Source organism: Gymnodraco acuticeps, unplaced genomic scaffold (genome assembly GCF_902827175.1).
Source record: "Gymnodraco acuticeps unplaced genomic scaffold, fGymAcu1.1, whole genome shotgun sequence".
NCBI lineage: Eukaryota > Metazoa > Chordata > Actinopteri > Perciformes > Bathydraconidae > Gymnodraco > Gymnodraco acuticeps.
In genome coordinates, this window is record NW_022991046.1 from 987,492 (window position 1) to 1,015,179 (window position 27,688).

The 27,688-nt window shown below is 41.6% G+C and overlaps 1 protein-coding gene across 5 annotated transcripts in view; it reads left to right on the forward strand.

The window, feature by feature from the left end:
* The window catches only part of epha8 (eph receptor A8), a 151,354-nt gene that overhangs the window by 22,706 nt on the left and 100,960 nt on the right, over nucleotides 1-27,688 (forward strand). For all 5 annotated transcript variants that reach the window (XM_034236548.1, XM_034236552.1, XM_034236549.1 and 2 more), the window contains exon 2: nucleotides 9,533-9,597. In XM_034236548.1, coding sequence (XP_034092439.1) covers nucleotides 9,533-9,597 — 65 coding nt within the window. The remainder of the gene's footprint in view (nucleotides 1-9,532; nucleotides 9,598-27,688) is intronic.

The window sequence follows — 27,688 nt, forward strand, 5'->3', positions numbered from 1 at the left end:
CTGTGGTTTTGATGACCTGATGGCAAAATGAATTCATTTAATGACATTAATGAAGGAATCGTGGTTGAATGTGGATCGTTGACATCTGGATCTGCTTAATAAGGTTAGCCTAATGGATGCATCGTTCATCATTATCATTATTATCATTATCCTTATTTCCCAATCCGACCATTGCCATCCAGCTTCCCCTAATACTCGCACTGCAGAACTGTGTAATTGGATAGCTGCCGTCTTACAATGTGATATGACCATATATGAAAAATGGAGCAGGTTAAAATCTTAATATAAGCGCTGTATTTCCTTTGTCTTCCTATTTAACCTGTTTAGTGTAAAGTGACTCCTTTTGTTGATATAATGATCTTCTTTTTGTTTATCAACTATTTTCTTTGAGATATTCTTGCTGATGTAAAGAGAAGTAAACTCTAGGTATTACACAGCTTAGTTGAATACTCTATCCTGATTGGTCAATTTGGACATTCCAGAGGTTGTTTATTTCCGCTAGCAGACCATTGCTAAGGAGAACAGGCCGTTGCTAAGGAGAACAGGCCATTGCTAAGGAGAACAGACCATTGCTAAGGAGAACAGACCGTTGCTAAGGAGAACAGACCATTGCTAAGGAGAACAGGCCGTTGCTAAGGAGAACAGGCCATTGCTAAGGAGAACAGACCATTGCTAAGGAGAACAGACCATTGCTAAGGAGAACAGACCATTGCTAAGGAGAACAGACTGTTGCTAAGGAGAACAGACCATTGCTAAGGAGAACAGACTGTTGCTAAGGAGAACAGACCATTGCTAAGGAGAACAGACCGTTGCTAAGGAGGATCAAGGGACTCTGTGCAGTCATATAGTCATAGCAAAAAGTAGTCCGATCAATTTCAAGTCAGCTGTAAATAACCAATATTAGCTTTCTCCGTCGGAAAACACCATGCAATACTTTTTTTAAATACACATTTTTATATTTGGGGAGAGCAGGAAAGGCGGATTCATGATGGCTAAACTGTCCCCAGTGAAGAAAAGAAATAAAGAACAAGAAAAGGAAAGAGGCTAAACGACAAAGCGCTGGACGTCAGAGAAATCAATAGAAGAAGACAGACAGGAAGTAAACACTAACAGCAACACAGTATTATGGGCTCTGTCAGTGTTAGTGATCATTTTAATAACAATATCACTTAAAACCAACATTGTTAGTCAAGTTGTTGGTTTATTTGGTATTTATTAACCTTTATTTTCCTGTGATGAACAATGCAGAACGTCAGACCTGATGGAGTTTTGTCCTACTGAGATTAATGACGAGTGGAGATGGGTCGTTGCCGAATATATGCCTCAGAACAGCTTTCCCACACACACACACACACACACACACACAAACACACACACACACACACACACACCACACACACACACACACACACACACACACACACACACACACCATGTATACATCACTTCAGGGGACATTACATTGACTTACATGCATTTCCTGGAGACTTATCCTAACCTTAACCATAACCAACACATGCCTAACCCTAACCCTAAACCTTAACCTTACCCTAACCCTAACCCTGACCCTAACCCTAACCCTAACCAAGTTTTCACCCTAAAATTAATGATTCCCCTCATGGGGACCTCCAATTTGTCCCCATAAGGGAGGCGAGTCCCCACACATGACTATGTACACAGATTTAGGTCCCCACAAGTATAGTAATGCTATGACACACACACACACACACACACACACACACACACACACACACACACACACACACACACACACACACACACACACACACACCACACACACACACACACACACACACACACACCGCTGATGAGAGGGTAGTGGTCTGTGTCAGAGGGGGAGCAGCAGTGGAGTTAACTTCAGGAGAGAAACGACATTTAATGCACTGACTAAGTGACTTTACACAATCTCAAAATCAGTTTGAACTATATCTAACTGTAATTGAGTCTGATTATTTATTTAATTAAAACTGCCTTAAATAATTTAAAAGCAGCAAAACCATTTCAAAAGTACTTACAAAATGAATTCATAAGATAAATACATTTTTTCTACGTCATATTTGTGTCAAACGGTGTTCTTTTATAGCAAACCATTCCATATCATACATGAGTTACAGATGCTTCAAAAGTTATAATAATTGATGGATACATTCGTGAGCAGATAAAATGGGTCTCATACGGCTTATATTATAATGTGTTATAGCAGACCATTAATCAAAGGTTTATTATGCATGCTAAATCATTTAAAAGTATAATTCAGACATTTTTATTTACCAGTTTGCAGGATTTACAACAACAAAATACCCGATAACAGAATATAGATGTGACTAGGGGAGAAATGAGGCTGGCATAATGTGTGGTGACATACGTCGGGTCTGGAGAAAGCAGCAGATATTCTGTGCATTGGGTGTGATCACAGCTTGGAGTTTGCTCCCATGTGTTGTGATTTATTTACAGCACATTTGTCATCCACAGAGTTGTTCCCTGTGAAATGAAAGGGATTACTGACAGAGTAAACTCTCCAGAGTGAGTTTAGAAACGCTTTTCACTGTTTACCGAACGTCAAACATAACTCAGAATATGGGGAAACTCAACATATGAGAGCTCAATATGAACAGGTTTAGGGAGGAACGGGATTATTTAATCCGGGTACAACAAAAAGATAACTGTATTCCCTCAAAGCTACATAACAAATATGTAATCAGATTACTGTTACAGGATTATTATGTTCGTAAAAACAGATAGTGTTTGTTGTAAAAGGATCAGATGTTGTCTCTCTGTGAGCTGTACTGTTCTGTAGGATAATACTTTAAGTAATGTTCAGGTCACATTGTTCTGTCTCACATCAAAACAAAAACACATCCTATCAATTTCCTCTTCACTTGTATTTCTTTGCATTGCATTTTATATTGAGGTAATCCAAAAGTAACTGAGATAAATCAGGGTGCATTACTTTTATATTCCGATGCTTAGATTAGGGTACTGATTGCATTTTTTACAGGTAACTCTTAATTGTAAACCTCCCTTACCTGCCTCTGAACGGAGATTTGAAATGCGTCCAACAAATAATCTCTGACTAATGAAAAATATGTAAAGAAATTATAAAAAATAGGCAGTACCTGAGCGTCAGTTATCCATACGTTCTGGTTCTCATGGGAGAGCTGGGAATTGGCGTTAGGAGCAAAACAAAACTAGAAAAGGATAAAAGATGTGTGTGTGTGTGTGTGTGTTTGTGTGTGTGTGTGTGTGTGTGTGTGTTTGAAATGAGAGAGAGGAGGATGGGGTGTTTTGGTGGAGCTGCTCTCATCTCTGTGAAGGCTTTTATCGTCTCCTCTGGTCGAGAGAAGAGAAGGAGAAGCTTGTTAGAGAAGGGAAGTGTTGATGAGATAATTACACAGCTGTCAAAGTCCCTGTTTGGACCAAGAGCCATCAATGTGTGTGTGTGTGTGTGTGTGTGTGTGTGTGTGTGTGTGTGTGTGTGTGTGTGTGTGTGTGTGTGTGTGTGTGTGTGTGTGTGTGTGTGTGTGTGTGTGTGTGTGTATGTGTGTGTGTGTATGTGTGTGTGTGTGTGTGTACATATGTTGTTTGCAGTGGTGGGAGAAGTACTCAGATCTTGTTCTTGAGTAAAAGTAGAAGTACCAGAGTGTAGGAATACTCTGTTACAGTAAAAGTTCCTCAAGTGAAAGTAGAAAAGTATTCTCATCAAAATATAGTGAAAGACAGTAAAAGTAGTCGTTGTGCAGATTGGTCCATTTCAGAATAATATATATGATATGTTTTATAATGATTGATCATGAAAGTGTTCTCAAAGCTGGTGAAGGTGCAGCTAGTTTGAATGACTTTGTATACTGCAGGGTAGCTTGTGGATTTACTCCAGGTGGAAATAAAGTCTGATTTAACACTTGATTATATTTCACATCATTCATCCACATCTGTGAAGTAACTAAAGGTATTAAATACATGTAGTGGAGTAGAAGTACACCATTCACCTCTGAACTGTAGTGGAGTAGAAGTACACAGTAGCATAACATACTCAAGTCCCTCAAACTACTTACGTACCGTGCTTGAGTAAATGTACTTAGTTACTTTACACCACTGGTTGTTTATTAGGCTGTACATTTGCTGAACGTTGGTCTCAATAGTTTCCAAAAATTGGTCCCATTTGGTTTTACTGTGTGTGTTATTGTGTGTGTTCAGACACATAATGGCTGCACTTATTCTTTCAAATGTATGGCCGTGTCTCTTCAGGTGGAAATGAGTTTTTTTGAGCATCTGCTCTCTTCCACCGTTCACTCCTTCTATCCTTGTGTCTGTATGTATTTTTTTTAAAGGCGTCATTTTTGTTGTCAGCTGTATGGAGTCACCACAGCCGCTGCAGGCAAACTCCACTTCCTCCAAGACAGCCCATAATTCTTCCGTGTTGACTTCAGACACACACCTCCTTCTTTCAGCCGCACCGTGACCACTATAGGGACAGATAGAGTGTGTTTGTGTGTGAATGCATTTCAAGAGCATTGGCTGATTTGATACATGCCCACGACAATAATTGGCAGCCCGTGGGCATCCACACACACACACACACACACACACACACACACACACACACACACACACACACACACACACACACACACACACACACACACACACACACACACACACACACCACACACACACACACACACACACACACACACACACACACACACACACACACACACACACACACACACACACACACACACACACACACACACACACACACACACACGTTCACCTACAGGCCAGAGTGAGGAGGGGAAATAAAGGGGAAAGTTGACCACCGCCCTGGGAAATATGTGGCGTGTCTCTGAGCAAAAACAAGCTCTCCAGTCGGCGGGCAGCTTTTTCATTTGCCGCTCTCCAAGTTGTGTTCAGGGTAGAGAGAGGGGAGCACAGATAAATTGGTGGAAGTGTGTGTGTGTGTGTGTGTGTGTGTGTGTGTGTGTGTGTGTGTGTGTGTGTGTGTGTGTGTGTGTGTGTGGAGGGTGGGAGTTGGTGGTTGGTGTTATGAAAAGAACAGCAACAAACTCAATTTCAAGCCCAGAGTCCTGGAGGAGAAGCACTTGGTCTCTCAACCGCCAAACAAAGAATTGAACCTCTTCTCTGCTGCAGGGTTTTATTGTTGGAGGAACTATTTTCTTTAGAGGTCCACTGCTCTTCAAATCTATTATTAAGTATTTATAGTAGAGTATCTTGAGCTAATTCGTCAAGGTGTCATAAATAGTGCGTGTGAGCTTAACTGTGTGTATTAAACACTATTTTATTTCTTTTTTAAACTGTGGTTTGTGCTCATGTGTTTCATTATTGGTGTATAGGCTACTGCCTGAATATGCTTCATGAAAGGCAGGTTTTCCTATAAATAAAATCACTTTTGATCCAAAATATCTTGGTAACTTCTTTTATAAAGTCACATTGTTCTGTTGTCTTCCAAACTATTTGAAGTGCTGGTGCATTATTTAAGCTAAAATCCATTTAGTACCACCTTTTCCTGTGTGTTTGGTTTAATGGCCAAGGTGCAGGTAAAACAAGTGGCTTTTCAGTCTGCAATGGAGGATATTTGGAATTTCTGTTGCCCTGATTTAAACAGGGACCTCGATCCACCATTTTTGTAAACATTTGTGTTTTTGATGAGGGGTCCAGCTCGCAGCGAGGGAGAAGCGAGCTGATTAGCTGTTGAAGTCAAAGGTCAGAAACAAAACCATGGGATACAGTGTGACAGAGAGATTTGGGCTCCGCTTCCTGCATAAGGGATGATAAGAACTGCTAGGCGAGGGGCAAAAAACCACATGCTAATTATGGCCTGTCCTCTGTTTTATTCCTGTCGTATTAAAGCAAAGCAGTAAACATGCCTCTAAACTCCGTCGCTTGTATACAAGTCATAATTCAGACAGCTCGAGCAAATGAGATAAATGACTCCCACCACCTTCAAAGACAGGGGGATTTCTCATTTCGGTGGAAATTAAATTAATACCACTGGGAATGGCTCATGAATCTTCACTCAGCGTGTTGCGGGGATAACACCCCGCCTCAGATGTTTTCGGATATATTTGTCGGTCCTTTAATAATAACAGTATAGCAGAGAGAAATTCCCTCGGTGCATGGAAGAATTATTAAATCCACTTGTGCCAGCATGCCGCTTTCATTATGTCACTTTGGTGGGCCGATGAAGAGCACTCAGAGGAGCGTAATTGGTGGCATCCATTTGTGACCTTGGCTAGAGAGCGGGAGGCCATCGCATCATCAACACGAGGCGACAGGACGTCAGTGCCTCGGGGGGGGGAGCAGAGAGAGAGGGCTGGGAGACGGGGGAGGAATGGATGGGAGGACGGTGGCACTGCCATCTGTCTGTGTGTTCTGACCCACTGCCCTCCTCAGTGGCCCGGCGCCCAAATTAGGAGCGGCGACACAGCAGCTAATTGCACCACGTGAGCGGTTGTTTATGCGGGAAGCACCATCTCTGCACGGAGAAATTACAAGGCTCCACTCGACAAGATTTGTATCGAAAAATACTCTCGTCTTATTAGCCTAAAACCATGAAGTGGAGCAGACAAGAGTACTCCATCCCCATTACTGCTACATCCTTTTTGCCTCGACGCACAGTGGGTGGGGACACTTGTTGACCCACAGGATGTGACAAATTGAGCAAAACTTTTCTCTAAAACAGAAGCAGTGGTTAGTGTTGGACTAACAGAGGTTAGTTAGATCTCTTCTCTGTCTCTGAGCAGGTTTGCAAACAACAAGCGCCCTGTGCTCAGTTTACTGGCATGTCCGCTTGCTATAAAAACTTATTATTTTTAGAATGGCTGACTCCTGATATCTAGAGCCACCAAAGAGCCTCTACCTGGAATACTTTTAATAATAAGTGTGTCATTGATCCCATGGTCCTTTGCTCCCTCCTAATTATTATCCAGTTTTCTTTCTTTGCAAAAGGGCTTTATAACAGCTGCAACCCTTAAAGGTGGGGTCGGTACGTTTGAGAAACCGGCTCGAGATACACTTTGTGTTATATTCCATGGAATGCTCTTAACATCCCGATAGCAATGAATATCTGAAGTGCTTTGACAACAAATCCATAAAAATGTCATCTGTGGAAGCCGTGGCGCTGTAAAAAGCACGACCAATCATCTGAGCCGGCTAAAGTAACTGGATGGCCTACCTGCCTGTCAGCCTTCCATCTGTGCACAAACTTATCTCGTGCCCTCATTGGTCATGTGCTCGTTCGTGTGTGTTGGAGGAGGGGCTCTGTAAGGAAGTGGCAGATTTTTTCCGGCTGTGTACTTTCAAATTCTAGCGCACTCGAGCTGGTTTCTCCAAAATGACCTACCCCACCTTTAATATGAACAAAACCAACAGTTATCATTATTTCATTTTGAGGATGTAAATAGATTGTCAATTTCTGGTGTTCCAGTACAAATTGGACCTTTAAGAGAATATCAAAGATTCCTTAACTCAAGCTTGTCTCAAACCTTTTTTTGAGTTTGATATAGAAAACTTGAGAAAGAGCTTGTTGTGTTACTTCTCCTTCTTAGTGGCCAAATGTAAAAGATTCATACAGGTGTGTGTTGTTCCATCCTTATTACACAGCTTAGAATACTTGATTCTGATTGGTCAATTTGGACCTTCCAGAGTCTGTTATTTTTTGTTAGCAGATTGTTGCTAAGGAGAGAAGACTGTTGCTAAGGAGAGTAGACCGTTGCTAAGGACACTCTGATCAAGGGACAACAGTATGTGCAGTGATATCATTTCACAGAAAAAAATACTGTCACTTTAACTTCAGCTGTTGACAACACACATTAGTTTTCCCGACTATTTGATCTTAGTGGAAGCGATACAATTATTTAAAAATCAATATCGTGAGTCAAGTTGTTCGTTTATTTAGTATGAAGCCATGTAATAAGCGGGATAATGTGCATGACTGTCTCGCTGCACATTTATCGTTTTTCCTTACTTACAGGTGCACTAATTATTTACCAGGACGTCAGAAGTCAGTCAAACACAGTCTGCTCTCTACAGGGAAAATAATCCAATGGAAAATATGTTCACTGTCAGTTTGCAACACATTTGAAGTAACAACAGTCGTCCTAAATAATAACAGTGTATCTAGAAACTAATCAGTATAAAGCATCCAGACTGATGGGGGGGGGGTGTTCAGTTCACTTCCTGCTTCAAGGCAACACGATGCACAGCTTTAACATGCAGGAGAGACAGGGCGAGAGCAAGAGTCAGACAGAAGGATGAAGGATGAGAGGAGTGTGAAGGGTTTTGTTAAACTCATTCTAATGTGGGGGACATCACTTGGCTGCTTGACAAGCTGCCCTGAGGCCGAGATCATATGAGACACACACACACACACACACACACACACACACACACACACACACACACACACACACACACACACACACACACACACACACACACACACACACACACACACACACACACACACACACACTCTGCCAGTGGGTAAAATTAGTGGTTCATTAAGTTCTCCATCCACTTCTTCCTCATCAGTTTATCTCTCTTTCCTGTAATATCCTGCCATTCAGATCCTAAGGTGGGCACCGACAGAATGTGAAGTACATTTAAATTATTATGCGTAATGATGCAAATGTGCTCTAGGTCAAATTAAGGCAAAGAGGTGTCTCAAGTGAAACATGTTGCTGCTTGTTTTTGGACTTACTTAGTATACAGAGAGGATAAGGAAGGGAGCGAGTGGAAGAAAATGAATTCTTAGAGATAGGTTAACTTCAGGGTCTGAAAAGTGGAGCTGAGGTGGAAGTACGTTTACCTGTATTCATTATAATAGCCAGCAGGGGGAGGGGCCTGTTTCAGTTACTCAGAAGTCAGTCTGGATAGAAGTCTATGAGAAAATGACCCTACTTTTCATTTAGTTTGATACCTCAGAAAAACGTAATCCTATGGTGTCAGCTAGTTTATTTATAGTAAAATCAACAGCAAATCAGCCTATGACAAAAATGATAGCTACCTTGTGATTGACAAGTCACTACCATGCCATTGTTCATAGTTGTTGTTTTTTATTCAATGTTACAGCCGAGATAATGTTGTTTTCTCATGTGCTCGTTCTTGTACCTGACCTTGACATCCACTGAGACTAAGAGTATGAAAGGACAGACATAGCATTAACGGAGTTGCCAGTCAGTGTTCATTCTTTGGCGGTAAACGCTTGGTTTCCTGATCTATTTGTGGTCCCAGCTCAAAGGGCTCTGAAGGTGAACCAGGTCAAGGTGACATCACACGCTGTGACACCTGGCTCAGAGTCGCCGTGACGACCGTCCCGCCTCTTCAGTCACAGCTATCAGACAGGTGTGTGTGTGTGTGTGTGTGTGTGTGGGGGGGGGTGCCAGTGCACACAGATGATGTTGGTGAAGGACAAGATGGATGGATGTATGAGGACGGCAAAAACAATGATTTAAAGCTCATCACTTCCTGTTGTTGTTTCTTTCTCTAGTGAACCTACTCGACACGACAACCATCAGCGGAGACTGGGGCTGGCTGACGTACCCGTCACATGGGGTAAGAACAAAATGAAACATACTCTATCAAAATCAGTCACTTTGACCCCATAACATTTTAAGTTACACTCACTGTTGGAAAGAGGAGATTCTTAGCTTTGCAACGATATCCTTATTGGTTGTTGTTCTCCAAATATTCAGATGACATGATGACTGCACCGAGACACCATTTTGAGAAAAAGGCCTTCAAAGTTTGCATACAGTGTGTTAGCCAAAGTCATATTAAGAGTGGGCTCAAGGCTTATTCATAGGAAGAACCAAAACAATCGAACATCTGTATTTCTTGACTTTGTTATTATTGGCTTTTTTCGCTACAGGTCTAGAAAGTTGACTTTAAGAGAAGTATACATTTTACAGGTCAGTGTGAGTCATTTGTGCGTTGGTTAATTAAATATCTCTCAACAAAGCATACGTATCAACTGATAACAGAAACTATTATATATATATACAACCCTGTATTCGGAGATACTCGTGGATTCATATTAAAAACTCGGGTTTTGGTCATTTGGGGGTTCGGTTGGTTTTAACCAAAGTCTCATTTTCTGAATATGAATATTTTGTGGGTATATTCAGTCAATAAATAAATGTTTGAAGTTTGTAAAGACGGGATGGCAACTTTGGAAAACTTGTTTTGTATTTGTATGTCTCTCTGGAGAAGCCACCTGGAGGGGTTGAGGGTTTAAACGTTTGGTCATGAATGCGCGATCAATTATGTTGTGCCTATTTGAAATGTATTCATCATGTTTGCATGAGGAGTTAGATTTGTTGAACCTACCTCTAATCAACACCTATTCACCTCAGCATATTTCCTGGGTAGTCCTCATTGAAGAATATTTCTGTGAAAACCCAACTGCACACATTTCCACCACAAAGAGACACCTTTTGCAAAAACACTCCTATTTGTATCCCAACTCCACGCATGTGAGGTGGGGATTTTCAAGCTGTGCTTACGAAAAGGAATCTGTCTGTAACCACTGACAATACAGGCTAATTACGAGTTCCTCCATTGCAGTCAGACAACGGCATGCAACACTCTAATTCAGACATCACTTTTCAACATATTGTCACCAAGGTGCAAATCACAGTAGGGGGAGAGCCTACACCCCCTTAGGGGAGGAAGAGGGGAGGGAAGAGGGAGAAAGATGAAAGGGGAAGAGCGAGGTGACAGCGAGGGCACGGCGTTGCCACATTAGCATATTGTAATGCCACATGATGATGCCCGGGGTGATGAATTAGGACTCCAGCCGTGATCTTTATGGCGGCGAGAAAGCCACCGTGTCCCTGACTCCCCCGACTGTCAGTGGAGTGGTAGAAACATTTAACTCACCTCCAGCCCGCACAACAGACGGCGGTGCGATTGAACGGTGGCCAGCAGGAACAGATGGGTTGTCTTTCAAGTCCCCAGGAAAAGAGCCGGAAGAATTGGATTAGAGTTCTGAGCAAAATGACTCGTTCTGTGTAAAATCAGCGTGAGAAGTGAATCTCATAACATCTAGATTACACAAACTCAGCCCCGTTGTGTCTCGTGTCTCATTTCAGTTCAATAATGTCAGCAATATTCACCCCTAACTTGATGGGAGACATATTTTCACTGAGCTCCTGCGCATTAAATGTTTGATTGAATGGATTTACAGCGGTAGCGTGGCTTTGTGGCATTATGGTTAGGCTAGCATATTGTGCTGAATGACAAAGGGGTTGGTGAATACAATTGTTTTGTTTCATTTTTGAGAAGTCTCTTGAACTGGAGAGTCCTGGCCAAGATACAGCACAGTTACATACAACACAATAAAGAACAGATATCATGGTCACAGTGAGAAATGTCATCATACAAAGAGGTGGACCTTTGGTAAAGTTAGTAAAAACGAACAAGTTCAATGAGTTTCCATACTTTTCCGATGGACATAAATCTATAGTTAAGGTGGAAAACCAACAAGAATAGCCTTATAAATAAGGATATGCCAATGATTTAAGCTGTATGAAAAACATTTCTTATCAGTTTTTATACCGTTAAGTTTTTGTCTTATTGTATTGAAGAGATTCTGAAGTGAAATAAGTGTACAGGTTGTTAGTTAGAAGCAAAGGATGTGTCCAAACCCCCCCTCCCCCCCCCCTTTGTGCATTAATTCACCATGCACTACTTCCATTTACAAACTTTGGAAAACCACGACACACCGATCCAACACCCTCAAAATGATCCAATAACAATTAGTAAATAAAAGTATATTATATAGAAGATTTCAGCTGTTGACTTGCTATGTTCAATTCTTCGAACAGACGTTAGTAAGGAGTGTTGACCAGTACTTGGAGCGGGCCCCCAGTACTCGGATGGGTTTAATGCAGATTTCCCAAATTGTGCTCTGAACATGCATATGTGTGTGTGAGACAGAAAAAGAGGGTTTCATTCATAATCCGGTTATTGTTTCTTGACAATTGGAAATGCCATAATTTGGAAAATGTCAAGATTTATCTTCTGCTGTTCTAGAATCAAGAGTTTTGAGATCAATCAATCAATCAATCAATCAATCAATGTTTATTTATATAGCCCAATATCACAAATGTTACATTTGTCTCAGTGGACTTCACAGTTTGTACAGAATATCAGTGTGACAATACGACACCCTCTGTCCTTAGACCCTCTGTCCTTAGACCCTCACATCGTACAAGGAAAAACTTCCGAAGAAAACCCACAGTTTAAAGGGAACATGGGAGAAACCTCAGGGAGAGCAACAGAGGAGGGATCCCTCTCCCAGGACGGACAGACGTGCAATAGATGCCGTGTGTAAATTGAAAAGATAATACATTTGCAACATAGGTAGTCCAAATGTTTGGAAATGCATGTGTGTATAATAGTAAGATGAATCCACGAGGATATCCATCCAGGACCTATGATCCAGGACCACAGCCACGACTCAAGATCCAGGGCTCGCGATCCAGGACAGAGGAGCGCAGGATCATCCATGACTCCGGATCCCGGCGTATACAGACACCAAAAAGAAAGAGATTTGGGGAAGCTGGGTTAATCGGAACATGAGAGTACACAGGTATAGACAGAGAGAAGGAAGAAGTAAGATGTCCCCCGACAAACTAAGCCTATATCAGCAAAACTAGGGGCTGAATCTAATCAGCCCTAACTATAAGCTTTATCAAAAAGGAAGGTCTTAAGCGCACTCTTAATAACGGATAGGGTGTCTGCCGCCCAAACACAAACTGGAAGCTGATTCCACAAATGTGGAGCTTGATAAGAAAAGGCTCTGGCTCCCATTGTACTTTTAGAGACTCTAGGAACAACCAACAACCCTGCATTCTTGGAACGTAATGCCCTAGTAGGACAGTAGGGTATAATGAGTTCTTTAAGGTAAGATGGCACCTGCCCATTAAGGGCTTTGGATCCATCCTCCATTGAGTAAACAATATCCATCCATCCAATATCCATCCACGATAATACATTAGTTAAGCTATCTAAGGGTTAAACCTATACATACTGGCATGCCAATCCCAACCCTCTGGTTAAGGAGTACTCATTAAACAAAGTCACACAGTTAAGAAGGTGAGGTCAAAGGAAAAAACGTCCTCTCTGCTTCTCCTGGCGCTAAAGATAAAAAAATCTCATTATTCATGTTACGTTTCTTCTCTAATGGCACAGTGTGGTTTATCTTATAATGAATTAATTTAAGTCATAAGTTATATTACATTCTCAAATGGTAACTTTGAAGGTCTTGCACAATGTTGTTATACATTATTAGATGTGACAGAAGCAGTGTAAATATTCCCTACAGGGTGTTTAAATGATTTAATGGGAATAGAGGTTGCAAAGCACTTTCACTTAACCCTTCTCTTGCGTTTCGGGTCAAAAGTGACCAAGTTACTTTGTTTTTGATCATAAATAATGTGTTTTTCATCCAATTGCCTCAAGACCTTATGTTATCCTCCACACCTCTGAACATATACAATTGATGATCACCACTTGCATTGATTCTTTTGTGATTTATTCAACAGTGAAACACCCATGACCGCCATAGGAAATGAATGGGTATGAGTGTATTATGTTCATCCTGCAGATGGAAAACAACACACACACACACACACACACACACACACACACACACACACACACACACACACACACACACACACACACACACACACACACACACACACACACACACACACACACACACACACACACACACACCACACACACACACACACACACACACACACACACACACACACACACACCACACACACACACACACACACACACACACACACACACACACACACCACACACACACACACACACACACACACACACACACACACACACACACACACACACACACACACACACACACACACACACACACACACACACCTTGTGCTTATGTCCCCCCACACCTTCCAGACAAAACTATTTACTCTAAGTTACGGGAACACAATGAGTAGGCGACCGATTAGGCGATTTTCTGTCAGAGAGGCTCTGGACAAATGTTTTGAACCAGATGAAGAGGAGATTGAACCAGACATAGAGGACAATGTCAAATGGAAGACAACAGCGATCCAGACTATGAGCCTGACCAACAGTCAACAGACCAGGAAGAGGCCCCTGAGGGAGAGGAGCCCTGAATATTTATTTTTCTCTAAATGTTCATTGAGGAAAACAGTATCAGTGTCTTATTTTATATTCATCACAGTGAATGCTGAACTTGATGGGCCCACCGGTGGGTCCGGACCATATACTAGTTGAAAGTACACAAGGAAACACTCATTTGCTTGTATCAAATCAATACATAATTGGAACTGGAAGAATCTCAGCTACAACACCAACTAAAGCATTTCCATCTCCAGTAAACACAGCCTACATGGCAAGCATTTTTATAATATACGGTAATGTACAGTAAGCACTATCTTTGAACTTACTGCATAATCATAACATGAAATTCACCCCTGGTGTCATTCTGTCTGTCACCCCGTGACTCTACTTGCTTTGACTGTTCAAATGAGTTATCAACATTGGATAAGGGGTTCCAGAGATATCACTGTGCAAAACACACCGGTCAATTTTGACCGAAAATAGTATGGGAAGGGGGGTATGACCTAACGCAAGAGAAGGGGTAAGACATTACAAACTGTTTTTTGTAACTATTTGAAATATGGGCTTGAGAGAAAATGCAACTGGTCAAATAACCTGCAAGCTGCCTGAGATCAGCAGTTATTTCAGCATTTCAGCATTTCAACATTACTGCTCTTACACAGAAAAATAATAAAGCCTACATTGTGACCACTGATAGCCATATGTGTATTTTGACAGCCATTATCTGGGTACATTGTGATAGAGAGAGAGAGCTTGGCTTGTGCAGAAAGACTTCACTGAAGGAAGTACTGTCCTCCATATGGGGGAGTTGATTTAGTCGGAGCAGTAAGAGCCATTGTAGAGTCATAGTGGGTCTGTTTTGAGCTTGATTAATGATGCATTCAGAATGAGTCTTTAGCAAAGCTATCAGATCGGCAGAAGCTCTTTATTTCTGTGAATTGGCTTCCGCTTTCAGTTTTCTTTCAGCCACACTGAATGGAAACCAGAAAAACACCAATGTCTCGTGGTTTGAAAAGCCTTTTGGCACCGCTTAAGAATGTGTGCTTCGACTTAGAGCAATAATCAAGAACTTACAAGTAGCTGATGCAGAGATGTTAACCGTCTTTTGATATTACAAAGCAAAAACACAAGAATAGGTTCAGATTTTTTTAAAACAGTAGGCTACTCACATACTCTCCATTCTGAATGTGAAGCAAGCAACAAACTCCGTGACAGAAAAGTCAGTGTTGAAGATCCTGAACCTGCTTTTTCTCTGTATTGGCCAGCAGGGGCTCTGTTTGCACAAGAATTGTCTAATTTTACAGAAGTCCGTTCATCATAAATGTGAAAACGATCATGGATATGGCCATGGTTAGTAATCATAACTTGTGGTAGACTCCTTTGATGGGTAGGTTGAATGCGTGCAGGTAGGCAGGCAAAAAAGCAACACTTTCTGTGAATCAGAGAAGGTAATTGTTATGTGGGTTGACCAGCTATCATTTTGCCCATCTACTGGAAACAAGTTTAGTGAAACTAAACGGTAAAGTTGTGAGCAGTAGAAATCCAAAAACAAAGCGCTAAAAGATGATAAAATGAGATATTAGAACTGATGGAAAATGCAGAGTTGGGTGATTCTTTTGGGGGATTTGCAACTACAAGTTAAATGTAAATGTAAGGTAACAGCCTTGACAGGCCACTAGGTGTTGCTGTTGCGCAGCAAATTGTTGTTTTTTGTCCATTGTGGGACACCGTATTTCTCTTGTTGTTCTGAGTGCGGCCGCCATCTTGGCGCTAATGTTTGTATTCACTCCCCAAAGGTGAGCAGTGTTAATGGCGGCAAATAATTGTACACATTATTATGTTAAAAACGTCCAAACATTCCATTTATTTAATTAATGGGTTAGTTTAAATGTTTATTTACCCGTTTGTGTATGTTTGGGAGTGAGATGTTTATGTTTTGTCTGTTCATTTGGTTATTGTATTGGTTAGCATGTAGCTAATGGGCTAATGTTTGTATTCACTCCGCAAAAGGTGTGTCAGAAGAGCTGCCATTGTGAAGAATAAATCGCTACTCAGCGTCTCCACCGCAATCCGATCTGCTGTGTCCTGTTTTCCACCCCTCTGCATAACATCCCATCACCAATAACAAACACAACGCAGAGTCCCATGGTGTTCAGAGAGGCTACGGGATATTTGGGTTACATAAACATTAGGCGATGAAGTTTAAATAGAACAAGGAAACTATCTCTTCTTAAGGCCCTGACACACCAAGCCGATATCGGCTGTTCTCGTAAGTCGGGAGACGAAGCGTGTCCTGTCGCCCAAACTCAATTTGGTGTGTCCCGAACCGTCGACCGTGACACGCCTTATTTGGACTGCCTGACCCGATCCATGGTCGATTCAACATGTTGAATCGGCCATGGATCGGGTCTGGCAGTCGGACCAAACAATCACTCTGATTGGCTGTTCAGCTAGCGAATCAGTGCATGAGAAGCGATACGGAAGTGAGGGACGTAAACAAACGATTTAAGAAGAAGGCACACACAGACTGCTATTCATATTTAAATATAGCAACATCTTTAGCTTGCATACCTGTTGCCAAAAATCGCAGCGTAACCATCAGACGTGTCCCCACGGAGATGCAATCCGGGTAGTTGGTGTTTTCCCTCTGGATGATTGGAGTGATGAGTTCCTCCAACGTGTGGAACTGCACAGGAAAAAGCCGAGCGAAATTTCTGAAATCTGGCACTTCATTGAATTCCAGCTCTCGACACAGGTTCGGGAAAGCACCGTGAGCTTCTCGCTGTAGTATCCATGACTTCACCCATTTAGTGCGGTTTCTCCTAATTCTTCGCTTCCGCTTCTTGAGAGACTGTTGCTTGAGAATGTCTTCCACAAGTAACACTGCAATGGCTGATAGCTCCAGTGCCGCACGAAACATGTTTTAGATGGACGAGAGGGAAAATGGAATGCACAAGCTATTTGTTGTTGTTTATATCACGGTCTGTTCTTCTTCTCTGTCTTCCGGTTGTTGCCTCTTTTGAATGACGAATATACACTACCGCCGCCTGCTGGTAAGGAGAGTTATTGCCACTCACGCACTGAAGTCTTTGCGGTGTGTTCCTGTGCGACACATGGCCAAGACGCAGGAGAACACGGCCAGGCAACAGCCGACGTCAGCGTCGGCGAGTCCTCTGGTGACTGCTTGGTGTGTCAGGGCCTTTAGCCTTTACAGAGAGGAGCACTGATTATAACACCCGCAACCATTCTGAATGTGTTCACCCTTTGAAGAGTCGTTGTCAGTCGTTATCCATGACATTATAATGCAGCAGATGAGGCAAATTGCAGCTACTTTGAAATTGAAGATGGTCACAGTTTTAAAACATTGTTAACATTTTGAAAGGTTTTAGATCCAAGCAACAAAGCCACCATCACGTTTTGGGTTGCATTAAGTCTATGTGTTAATATATCAATATGTGAATACCAGTGTTGGGTGTAACGCGTTACAAAAGTAACGGAGTTACAGTAATATATTACTTTTTGCTGTAACGAAGTAATGTAACGCATTACTTATGAAATGTGGGTAATATATTACCCGTTACAATGCCCAGTAACGCAGTTACAACACATTTTAACCCGAAATAAAATGGTGTTTTGTTTTTTAAGAATGTACTAACATAGCGAGACACTCGGACACCAGACAAATTGTGCGGGTAGATTAGTAAACCTGGTGTTTACCCTTCAGGCTTCGCGTCAGGATCTTCGGGGCAGTTGAATGTTATGCACCCTCTATTCAAAAAAGAGAACGGAGCGAAAAATACAAACAACAAATTGTGTCAGGTGCGCGTGACCTGCTCCGCTGCGCGTGCATCATTTCCAAAGTGCTTCCACAGCAGTGACACACATCTGTGGATAATCATTTATACGAAAATGGTTAAAGCAACCATCACTAAACGCCAGCAACACTGCATCTATTGCAGACCGTAGCAACGGGTCAGATGGGGACATCACGTTACCCTTTACGTTCTTTATTTGAGCGACCACATCAAACAAGAGGTGGACGAGGGCAAGTACTGCGGCATGGTGATGCTGGACCTACAAAAGGCTTTCGACACTGTCAATCACCCCATTCTGATTGACAAGCTAAAAGCAATTGGTTTTGATAAACTATCGGTGAGCTGGATGCAATCCTACCTGGAGGGGAGAGAACAGATGGTGGAGGTAAACGGTACTCTGTCCCCCCCCCCCCCCCCCCCTCCCAGTGAGCTGTGGTGTTCCACAAGGAAGCATATTAGGTCCGTTACTGTTCCTAATTTATGTAAATGACATGTCATCAGCATGTGACTGCAACTTGTTCCTGTTCGCGGACGACTCAGCCCTGCTGGTCTCTGACAGGAACAGGTTGCAGGTTGAAAAAACCCTCAGCTCCGAGCTCGGCAGAATCTGCACCTGGCTCGCCGATAATAAATTATCATTACACCTGGGTAAAACAGAGTCCATTCTCTTCGGTTCGAAATATAATCTCAGCAAATCCGACGACTTCTCAGTTGCAGTGGGCGACATTATTGTCACAAGTAAGAAGGAAATTACATACCTAGGATCTATTCTTGAGGAAAACCTCTCCTGTGACAAAATGGCATCCAATGTAATAAAAAAAGTCAATCAAAGAACTAGATTCCTATACCGGATCTCCTCTCTGGTAAACAAAAACACCCTGAAAACTCTGGCAGGAGCACTCATTCAAGGGTACTATGACTATGCTTGCACGTCATGGTACCATAGCACCTCCAAGGCGCTAAAAATAAAACTTCAAACATCGCAAAATAAACTGGTCAGACTACTGCTTGACCTTTCATCTAGAACCCACCTCACCTCTGCCCACTTTGACAACCTAGGATGGCTTAGAGTAGACGACAGAGTACAGCTACTTGCAATGGGCCTGGTCTACAAGATCCACTACACCTCTATGGTACCCATGTACATGTCAAAATTCTTCCCAAAGGTCAAGGAATACCATGATCATAACACCAGAGGGAGCTCCACAAATCATGTGAAACCCAGATTTGGCACAAAAAAGGGGGAATACACGTTTCGCAATGATGCCACATCAAGGTGGAACGCTCTTCCCACAACTGTAAAGGAAAGTAAAACTATACTTACCTTCAAAACCTCTCTTAAAGAGCACCTTCGGGGGAGAGCATTGCAAAACTGGCCCCGGTAATGGTACAAATCTCAACCTGTCGTTCAATGGACAGCTTCCCCCCCCCACCATCTATGTATATACTCGCATTTTAGACTCTGTTACTAACTGTATATCTGTAGACTTGGTATGTCTTAAATGTCCGGTTAGGATGTATTAGAACAAAATCTAAAATGAAAATGGTAAATAAGCCATCTGTATGTCTTATATGTCTTAAATGACATGATGAATTGGAAATGGGGGACCCTGATGTAAACAAGACGAAAGTCTTTCTCTGGTCTGCATCCCCTTAACAATTGTATGTTTTTAGCTGTACTGTACTGTACCCAATATACAAGCTGTTAATAAACTTTTCAATCAATCAATCAATCAAACCCTCCGTTGTGGACACTAGCTTACTCCCGCCTGACTCGCCGCCCTCGCCCCCGGAGCAGCAGTCTTCGCCGCCCCTCTGCGGCCCGCAGGTGCCAGGATACCACGGCAAAACAGAGCCTGCCCAGGTATATCTAAACAAGTACCCGCCTGTACAGTGGGGTAAGGCGGTCATTTTGCAGCTCATCGTGGTATAAAAATAGACAATGGCTAGAATATTCATGTGGAAATAGATTCATATTCTGCCATGCCTGTAGAAATGTTGGGTCAAACATAATGCATACAATAGCACAGATGCCTTCACCACGAATGCCTACAAAACTATGTCATATCCCAAGCTTATCAACGAGCTAATGTTGCAGCTGAAATGTTCTCCAGGTCACAAAGTCAACCTCACATGATGATGATGATTTCATGATGATGATGTACCAGTTTTCAAGCACAGTAAATATTCTCTTCCCAGAGTATATGATGGGACCAAGGTGATGATTTAGTACATGGTTTTAATAATACTTTTGCTTTTCAATGTTTGCCATTTCAAACCATGAGCCGGTTCAAATAATATGTGCCTTGATTTACAATATCTTCTCATTTGTTTTATCAGTACAGCTTTGAAGCTGTTGTGCTTTTCTTTGCCATAGTCCACTTTAGACTATATGAAATATTTCAGGATTGCACTTTAACCCACTTGAAATGTTCTCACTTGCTTGGCTTCAAAACATAACAAATGCTATAATCTGTTCATTGGGGACCATCAATGCTATTTTTCATTGCTGTTGCCACTATTGCTCATGTAAACCTACTACTGCTGCGCCCCCTGTAACCTCAGAGGCACCCTGAGTCATGTTGTTCTGGAACCGGGCCTGTACACGGCCATATACTAAACACACTACAGAGCCCATTCCGTGTCCTGTTATTGTTCACTTCCTCTCTACCTTCTTCTGGTGATTTATCTGACATCCAGCGCTCCGTCTTTTAACCTCTTTTCCTTTCTCTTTCTTAATCCTCCTTAGCAACCTTCATTATAGTCCTTGACAGTGGTCTGTACTGGATTAACAACGTGTCACATGTTAAGCATTTACAATCAGAATCGAGTATTCAACTAAGCCGTGTAATACAAGTTGTTAGTAGCCTTAAGGGCCTACACAGTTGTTATGCTAAACCACATTGCCCTTCACTGGATGTATAATGAGCTGCACTAAACTACATTTTAGCATTTAAAACACCGAGCCATTCTTTTGCGGTTATTTTGGTGAAAGTAACTAAAAAGTAACTAAAGTAGTGTAACTCATTACATTTCAGAGACAGTAATATTGTAATGTAACTTATTACTTTCAAAAGAGAGTAATATGTAATATATTACATTTTGGAAGTAACTTGCCCAACACTGGTGAATACACAGGTTGAGTTTTGATTCAACACACGTTCCAAAAATTGGTAACCTGATATACAAGATGTCTCAGACAGTATTTTGTGTGTGTGTGTGTGTGAACGAGAGAGAAAAACATTGCTGAGACCTCATGGGTTCTTTGATAAATGGATGTTTTGACAGTTTCTCACACATTCAGAACACACATGAGGTCATTTGTTTGTATGCCTTCCTGACAGCTTACAGTGTTATGAATGTGCCACGCTAGCAGCATCAGTTTTTCGGATGACCTCTTCTCCGGGCAGCAGCGCCTTGATGGTCTTAGGTCGAGGAAATGCAGCTGCAGTGGAAAGATTTATGTTGCCTGATGATTATGTCACGAAAAACTGTTATCTTTACTCTGAGAGTGACTCGTGTAAGTACCGTCACACTTTGCTTGATTCAAAAAGCTAGCTTGGAGTCTGCAGTATGCCAAATCTATTCTTCCATAACAAATACATTAAACTTGGCTCTGCTGCTATCCCAAAGGTTCGCTAATGTTATTTTTAAATTGAAATGTTGCTCAGGAGGGGACGCACATGTCATTTTGAGTGAGCGAGTAAGGCAAAGGTGAGGAGAGAGAAGGGGAAATAGATAGAGAAGTTGCCCACGGGGAATACAAGAGGAAAACGAGTCAGATCCACGCTGGAGGAAGATGGATAAAAATAGTTAACATAAAGTTACCTTATTGAAGACATTTAGAGGGATATTGGCTGGGGGACAGACATTTCCTCTCTGCAGCTCAAAATACTGTTGATTTTCTATTGTACTTCTTCACAAATGAATTCTCTTCACATCAAGATTACTGTCTGTTGTCTCTAAACCTGCACGGATCTACGTACATATTTATTCAACCCAGTCTCACGGCATTTCGTGTTATAGTCACGAAATTAATTGAATCTATTGATTCGTGTTCACCAACACGATTTCCCCCTTTTTTTCGTGTCACACAGAACGATTTTAAAAGCAATGTATTTCTATTGGTCGTATGTTTCGTGCCTGCACCACGTCTTTTTGTCCGGTCGGGTCTTGGAAGACCGGAAGCTGTGTGGTTCATAAAAACATTTTCTTACTCAATATCTTACCCTAACCCTTTTATTTTAAAGTGTATAATGTCGGAGTTTTTGTTGCCGTCCGCGAGGAAAAGAAATGGCTCAGAGCCTCAGAATACTGAAATCTGTATTTTCCCTTCTAATTTGTTATTATTCGGTGCAGGCACGAAACATACTACCAACATTGCTTCTAAAATCGTTCTGTGTCAGAATACTGAAATCTGTATTTTTTTAAATCTGTTTTTCCTTCTAATTTGTTATTATTTACATTGCTTTTAAAATCGTTCTGTGTGACACGAAAAAAAATTGGTGAACACGAATCAATAGATACATTTTGTGACTATAACACGAAATGCCGTGAGACTGTGTTGATTGATATCAGTCACATAACAAATATGTGTAATATGCATGGGTCGTCCATAATGAAGAGTAATCACAGCAGTATGGAACTCTAGGTGCAGAAGACATTTGTATGTGTTTGTTTTTATTACTTCTTACTTTTTAACTTACTTACTCTGCATGGACAGAAAGGGGGGTTAGTCAGTTATTTAAATGTTCTGTTGTCCGCAATTTCTACTACAATCTCCATTTCAACCTCACTTCCACTTGCAATCGTACTTTCACTGCTGGTACTGGATTGGATTTGAGTTTTTACATTTTATTTCCATGTTTAAAAAAAAAAAGTAAATCAATTTCAAGCAGTGTAGCAGATTAGTTTGTGCATGTTAAGTGTTCCGGTGTTCAGCCCCTATCAGCTTTTTGTTAGGACTGATTAGACAAAAACATGTGTTTTAGCATCGTTCAGCTCATTGTTGGTTTTACAGATCAACAGGCTTTACTGTTGGAAAGCATCACACCATTGACACACAAAGTAAGCAACTAGATGGTGAAAAAAGTTAAACAACTAGTCCCAAAGAGCCAGATGTTTGTATTGGGGACTTTCCAAAAAAGGCTACCTACTCCCTTTCATTCCGAAAACACCAATATTACAAAATGAAACCCAAGCCTGTTACCCGCATAACAAACATGAGCTAATCTAAAAGGCCATTTCTCAGAAGGTACGAACCAACAGGAACTTTGTTACGCAAAAGGGATGGCAAATGCATGACCTGCCAATCTCTGCGTCTGATTGGCTAGTACTACAAAGCAACAAGTACTAGCCAATCAGAGGCAGAGGAGGGCGGGTCATGGCTATATAGCATAATGAAGCAATGTGCTTCAGATTGGTGTGTATCTTCTGAGAAATTGGCCTTAAGTCAACCTGCTGAAAATATTTAATAGAAGCATTGTAAACTACTGGACAACCCAGAACTGAGAGGGAAAGAAAACTTCATCGAGGTGTGAACTTTTACTCTGAGAAAGACGGAGGGATGGAAGGAAAAGATGGAGAGAGAGCGAAGGAAGGTGATTTTTTTAAAGCAATGTTACAGGGGGATTCAAATGTTTCCAGGAAAATAGCTGAAGATTGGTGTGTGTGTGTGTGTGTGTGTGAGGTCTTTATTAGCACCCTGACCTCTCCCTTCACGCGAGTCTCGTTTAGATGACATCATGACAGATCACGTCTTCCACTCAAGGGGCTTCTTTCCATCCAATTTATTCAGGCAATGGTTAGGATGCCCGTGGGCTGTCCCAGGAGCATCTTTCTCTGTTTTTCACTCTCTTACACACACTCACTCACACACACATACGCACACACTCACACACAGGGACACACTCACACACAGCGACACACTCACTGTATCTCACTTTCTCTCGGAGCTTGTCAAATGGAGCAGGAAGACTTCATTATCCTCCAGTCCGATCTATGTTGGCCATGACAGGTTCATCCACCGGCCACCCCTCGATCGATACAGCTGACAGAACAAGTTGTCTGTGTGTGTGTGTGTGTGTGTGTGTGTGTGTGTGTGTGTGTGTGTGTGTGTGTGTGTGTGTGTGTGTGTGTGTGTGTGTGTGTGTGTGTGTGTGTGTGAAGATTAACGTGGGCCGCAGAAGCCATGATGTGGATGAGCAAGTGATGAGCTGAAGTGTCAAAAGCCCACAGTCTGTTGCCATTACTAACTATTTCTTCAGCTCCCTATTACTTCCTCGTCCTCTGTCCCTCACACACACACACACACACACACACACACACACACACACACACACACACACACACACACACACACACACACACACACACACACACACACACACCATGTATACATCACTTCAGGGGACATTACATTGACTTACATGCATTTCCTGGAGACTTATCCTAACCATAACCAACACATGCCTAACCCTAATCCTAAACCTAACCAAGTCTTCACCCTAAAATGAATGATCCCCCTTATGGAGACCTCCAAATTGTCCCCATAAGGGAGGTGAGTCCCCACACGTGACTGTGTAAACAGATGTAGGTCCCCACAAGTATAGTAATGCTAGGTCAGACACACACACACCTATTTAGCATAGGACTAGCTGTGCCTCCTGACAGTGCCTTCCAATGCTTGTCTGCGTAGATGAGTTTTATTTTATTGCTGGAAAGAGCAGGCCAGTGAGCTTCAGCGTAACGCTGCAGGGTGGCAATATTGTTTTTTGGGATTTCCCCTGTTTCTCTTAAAAGTACTTAAAAGTAGTTTTTATCTGAATAAATCTTCAAAGAAGCAGATTTCAGTCAAATCAACTGACAATCAGGAGAAGATTCAAACTCAAGCTGTCCTATGCTGCAACCAAACCCTGAAATGGGTCATCATTTTCCCTCCTCCGGTTCCCCTCGTTGTCAAGGTTTTTTTTTACGTGTTTTTCTGATCCTTGAAATCTGATGTCAACACAAGCTGAGGAGATTTTCAATCTATCAATACCTAACTTGTGATTGTCTGTAGGTTTTATGTGTTGTTATAACTGCGGTTGTTAAATATAGTGACTAAAAGAGAACTTAATCTCGTCAATCATGAGACAGTCAGTTTTGTTGAGGCAGAGTCATGTGACTGTGATGTTTATTTATAGCTTTTTACTTGGTTATTCCCCAAAACAAGTCACTAGAGAAGTTTGCCTTGATTTGCTTTCAAAACATTGTAGGGGTTTACCAAAAGGGTAGCCTTGAGACCCACAACTACCTTAATCTGGTGCAGGTCACGTCTCTATCATGCCCCATGTTTCGCTTGACACTTTTCATGATGAATGAGAAGGTCCAGATGTTTTCTCTGAGTTGGAGTATTTTGAAAGTATGTTGAAGAACACTGACCATCAGAAACGGTTTTTCTCTTAACTCTTCACAAGAAAATAAATGGTTAGTTAATTAGAATGTATTAAAGGGGAGAGGATGCAAATGAAAGTGTAGTTAAAGAGAGATATAACAAGTGGAAACACAACTTTGAAACACTGATTAAACCCTGAGGTAGAGACGTGCATTCAGAACTATTCTTTCATAACTTTGAAGGTCATTTTACTTTGTTATTTGAGAGACAGTCGGCTGACAAAACACTTTCATTCTGCTAAACAAACAGCTTCCCTGATCTTCTGGAAACTCAGAGGGCAAACTATCTGTTTAAGTGGAAAAGAGATTGAGATTAAAGAGAGGAAGGAAGGGAGCGCGGAGAATCAAAGAAATCGAGGAAAGTGGATCAGACGCATTAATTACAACAAAGAACCCGAGAAGACTGATCTCTGACCCAGAACATCTCGATCACAAACACAATTAGCAAGACATGAGAGGAAACCTTTACGGTGTTGTTGTTTTATGGAGAGAAGATAGCAATAATATCAGTCGTATTATCACCAGGGGCATTCTGGGGGATCGGTGGATTGAGTTGGCGATGAGTCACCAGTTTAAATTGATGATGATGGTACATTTTTTAAACTAGTATTTAATAGATTGATGACTGGGAACAACTTATTCAATTATCTTTTTTTAAGTTGAGTTATTAATTGTGAATTCTCAAACCCAACCAGCTCATATTTACCCATATTACATATCAAAGTGTTGTCTATTTGCCAGCTCAAAGAGACTTACTGTGAACCTAGGACATTTTCATGATCAAAAATGGCAGGAAGCGGCCATATTTGAACTACCGGTGGTTTTATTGTTATATACTTTGGGTCGGTTTGAGAGTTTTAGGGGACTCAAAACTGCCTTTTTGATCCTAAAATATCAAAAAACGATTCAACATCCTCAAAAACCACACCGACATTTAACCTGTTTTCTGCATATGCTAATTAATGTAACTTATTCTAATTGTGCAAATTGCCCTACATATGCAAGTCAGCATCCGGCAGTTTCTGTATGTTAGGGACCCGTATTATACATTTCTAACATTAAACTTTGGGGTACTCAAAACTGTTTCTGTGTTCACAATGCTGGCTATTTAGTTCTGGAAACTTTTTGGATTCTTTATGGGGTGCCTCTTTGCTGCTATTAACAACACCAGTTGTAATTAAGCACTTCTCTCACACACCTTCAGCCAGTCCTTGAGCTCCTGCTGACCTCCTGTTGACCGTCCGTTTATTGTCCCGTGAGACAGAGGCAGAGCAGCTGCTTAGCCTACGGTGCTAACACACCTCTGCAGCTGCTCTGTGGACAAACCTCTCTTAATAAACACCAGGTGTGCTGCAGGCGCTGGATCACCGGAGGGCTCGATGTGGCGTCTGTAGGACCAGCAGAGGATTTGTGTGTGTGCTGGGAGGTTAGTAGAGGAAGATATAGCTTGTTGAAGCCGAGGAAAACTGCCCAGGTGTCTGAATAAGAGATTTGAGGCAGACAGACTTTGACAGGGTTTGACAGACAGCTCTATTTTGCTTTTGGCTTTAACAGACACAGCAGGGATGATCTGCTTGTACTGAAATCATCTCAAATAGGCCTTGAGTGTGGAGACATCTTCCTTCCTCGTCGGTACTTCGAGGATTATTCTTGTGGGCTGTTGCACCAAGTACAGTATGTGTAGATTCCTACATAGCTTTTGTTGTTTATAGAGGGGTGAAGTGATGAAGTCTTTTTGTAGACTGACCCGAAAGTTAGCATCGCAAAGGCTCCCTCAACAAAAGCAATAGGAGTTCCTGATTGGATTTGGTAAATTGCAGAAAATAAGCTTTGTGGAAAACACAAGTTTTTGATACTTAACGCAGTTCTTTCAGCAGGATTAACTCCACATGTTTAAACAACTTTGTGACTTATAAGACCTAAACTCAATTGCCGGAAGTAAAAAGCTAGCGTTACGCATTAAACACATTGGTCCACATCAGCACCGCTAAGCTTAATGCAACAACCATCCACAACCCATCAGAGACGGCACTGAACTCACCACCTTCAAAACACTCACAAAAACTCACCTCCTCAATCTGGCTTTTAATGTGTGATTGTTTTTGTATTATTTGACTTTGACTTTAACTTTATATTTCTTTGTTGTTCCTTTCTTTTCTTTTCACTCTATCTGTAAAGCATCTTTGAGCACCTGTAAAAGCGCTAACTAAATAAATCTATTATTATTATTATTATTATTAATGCATTAC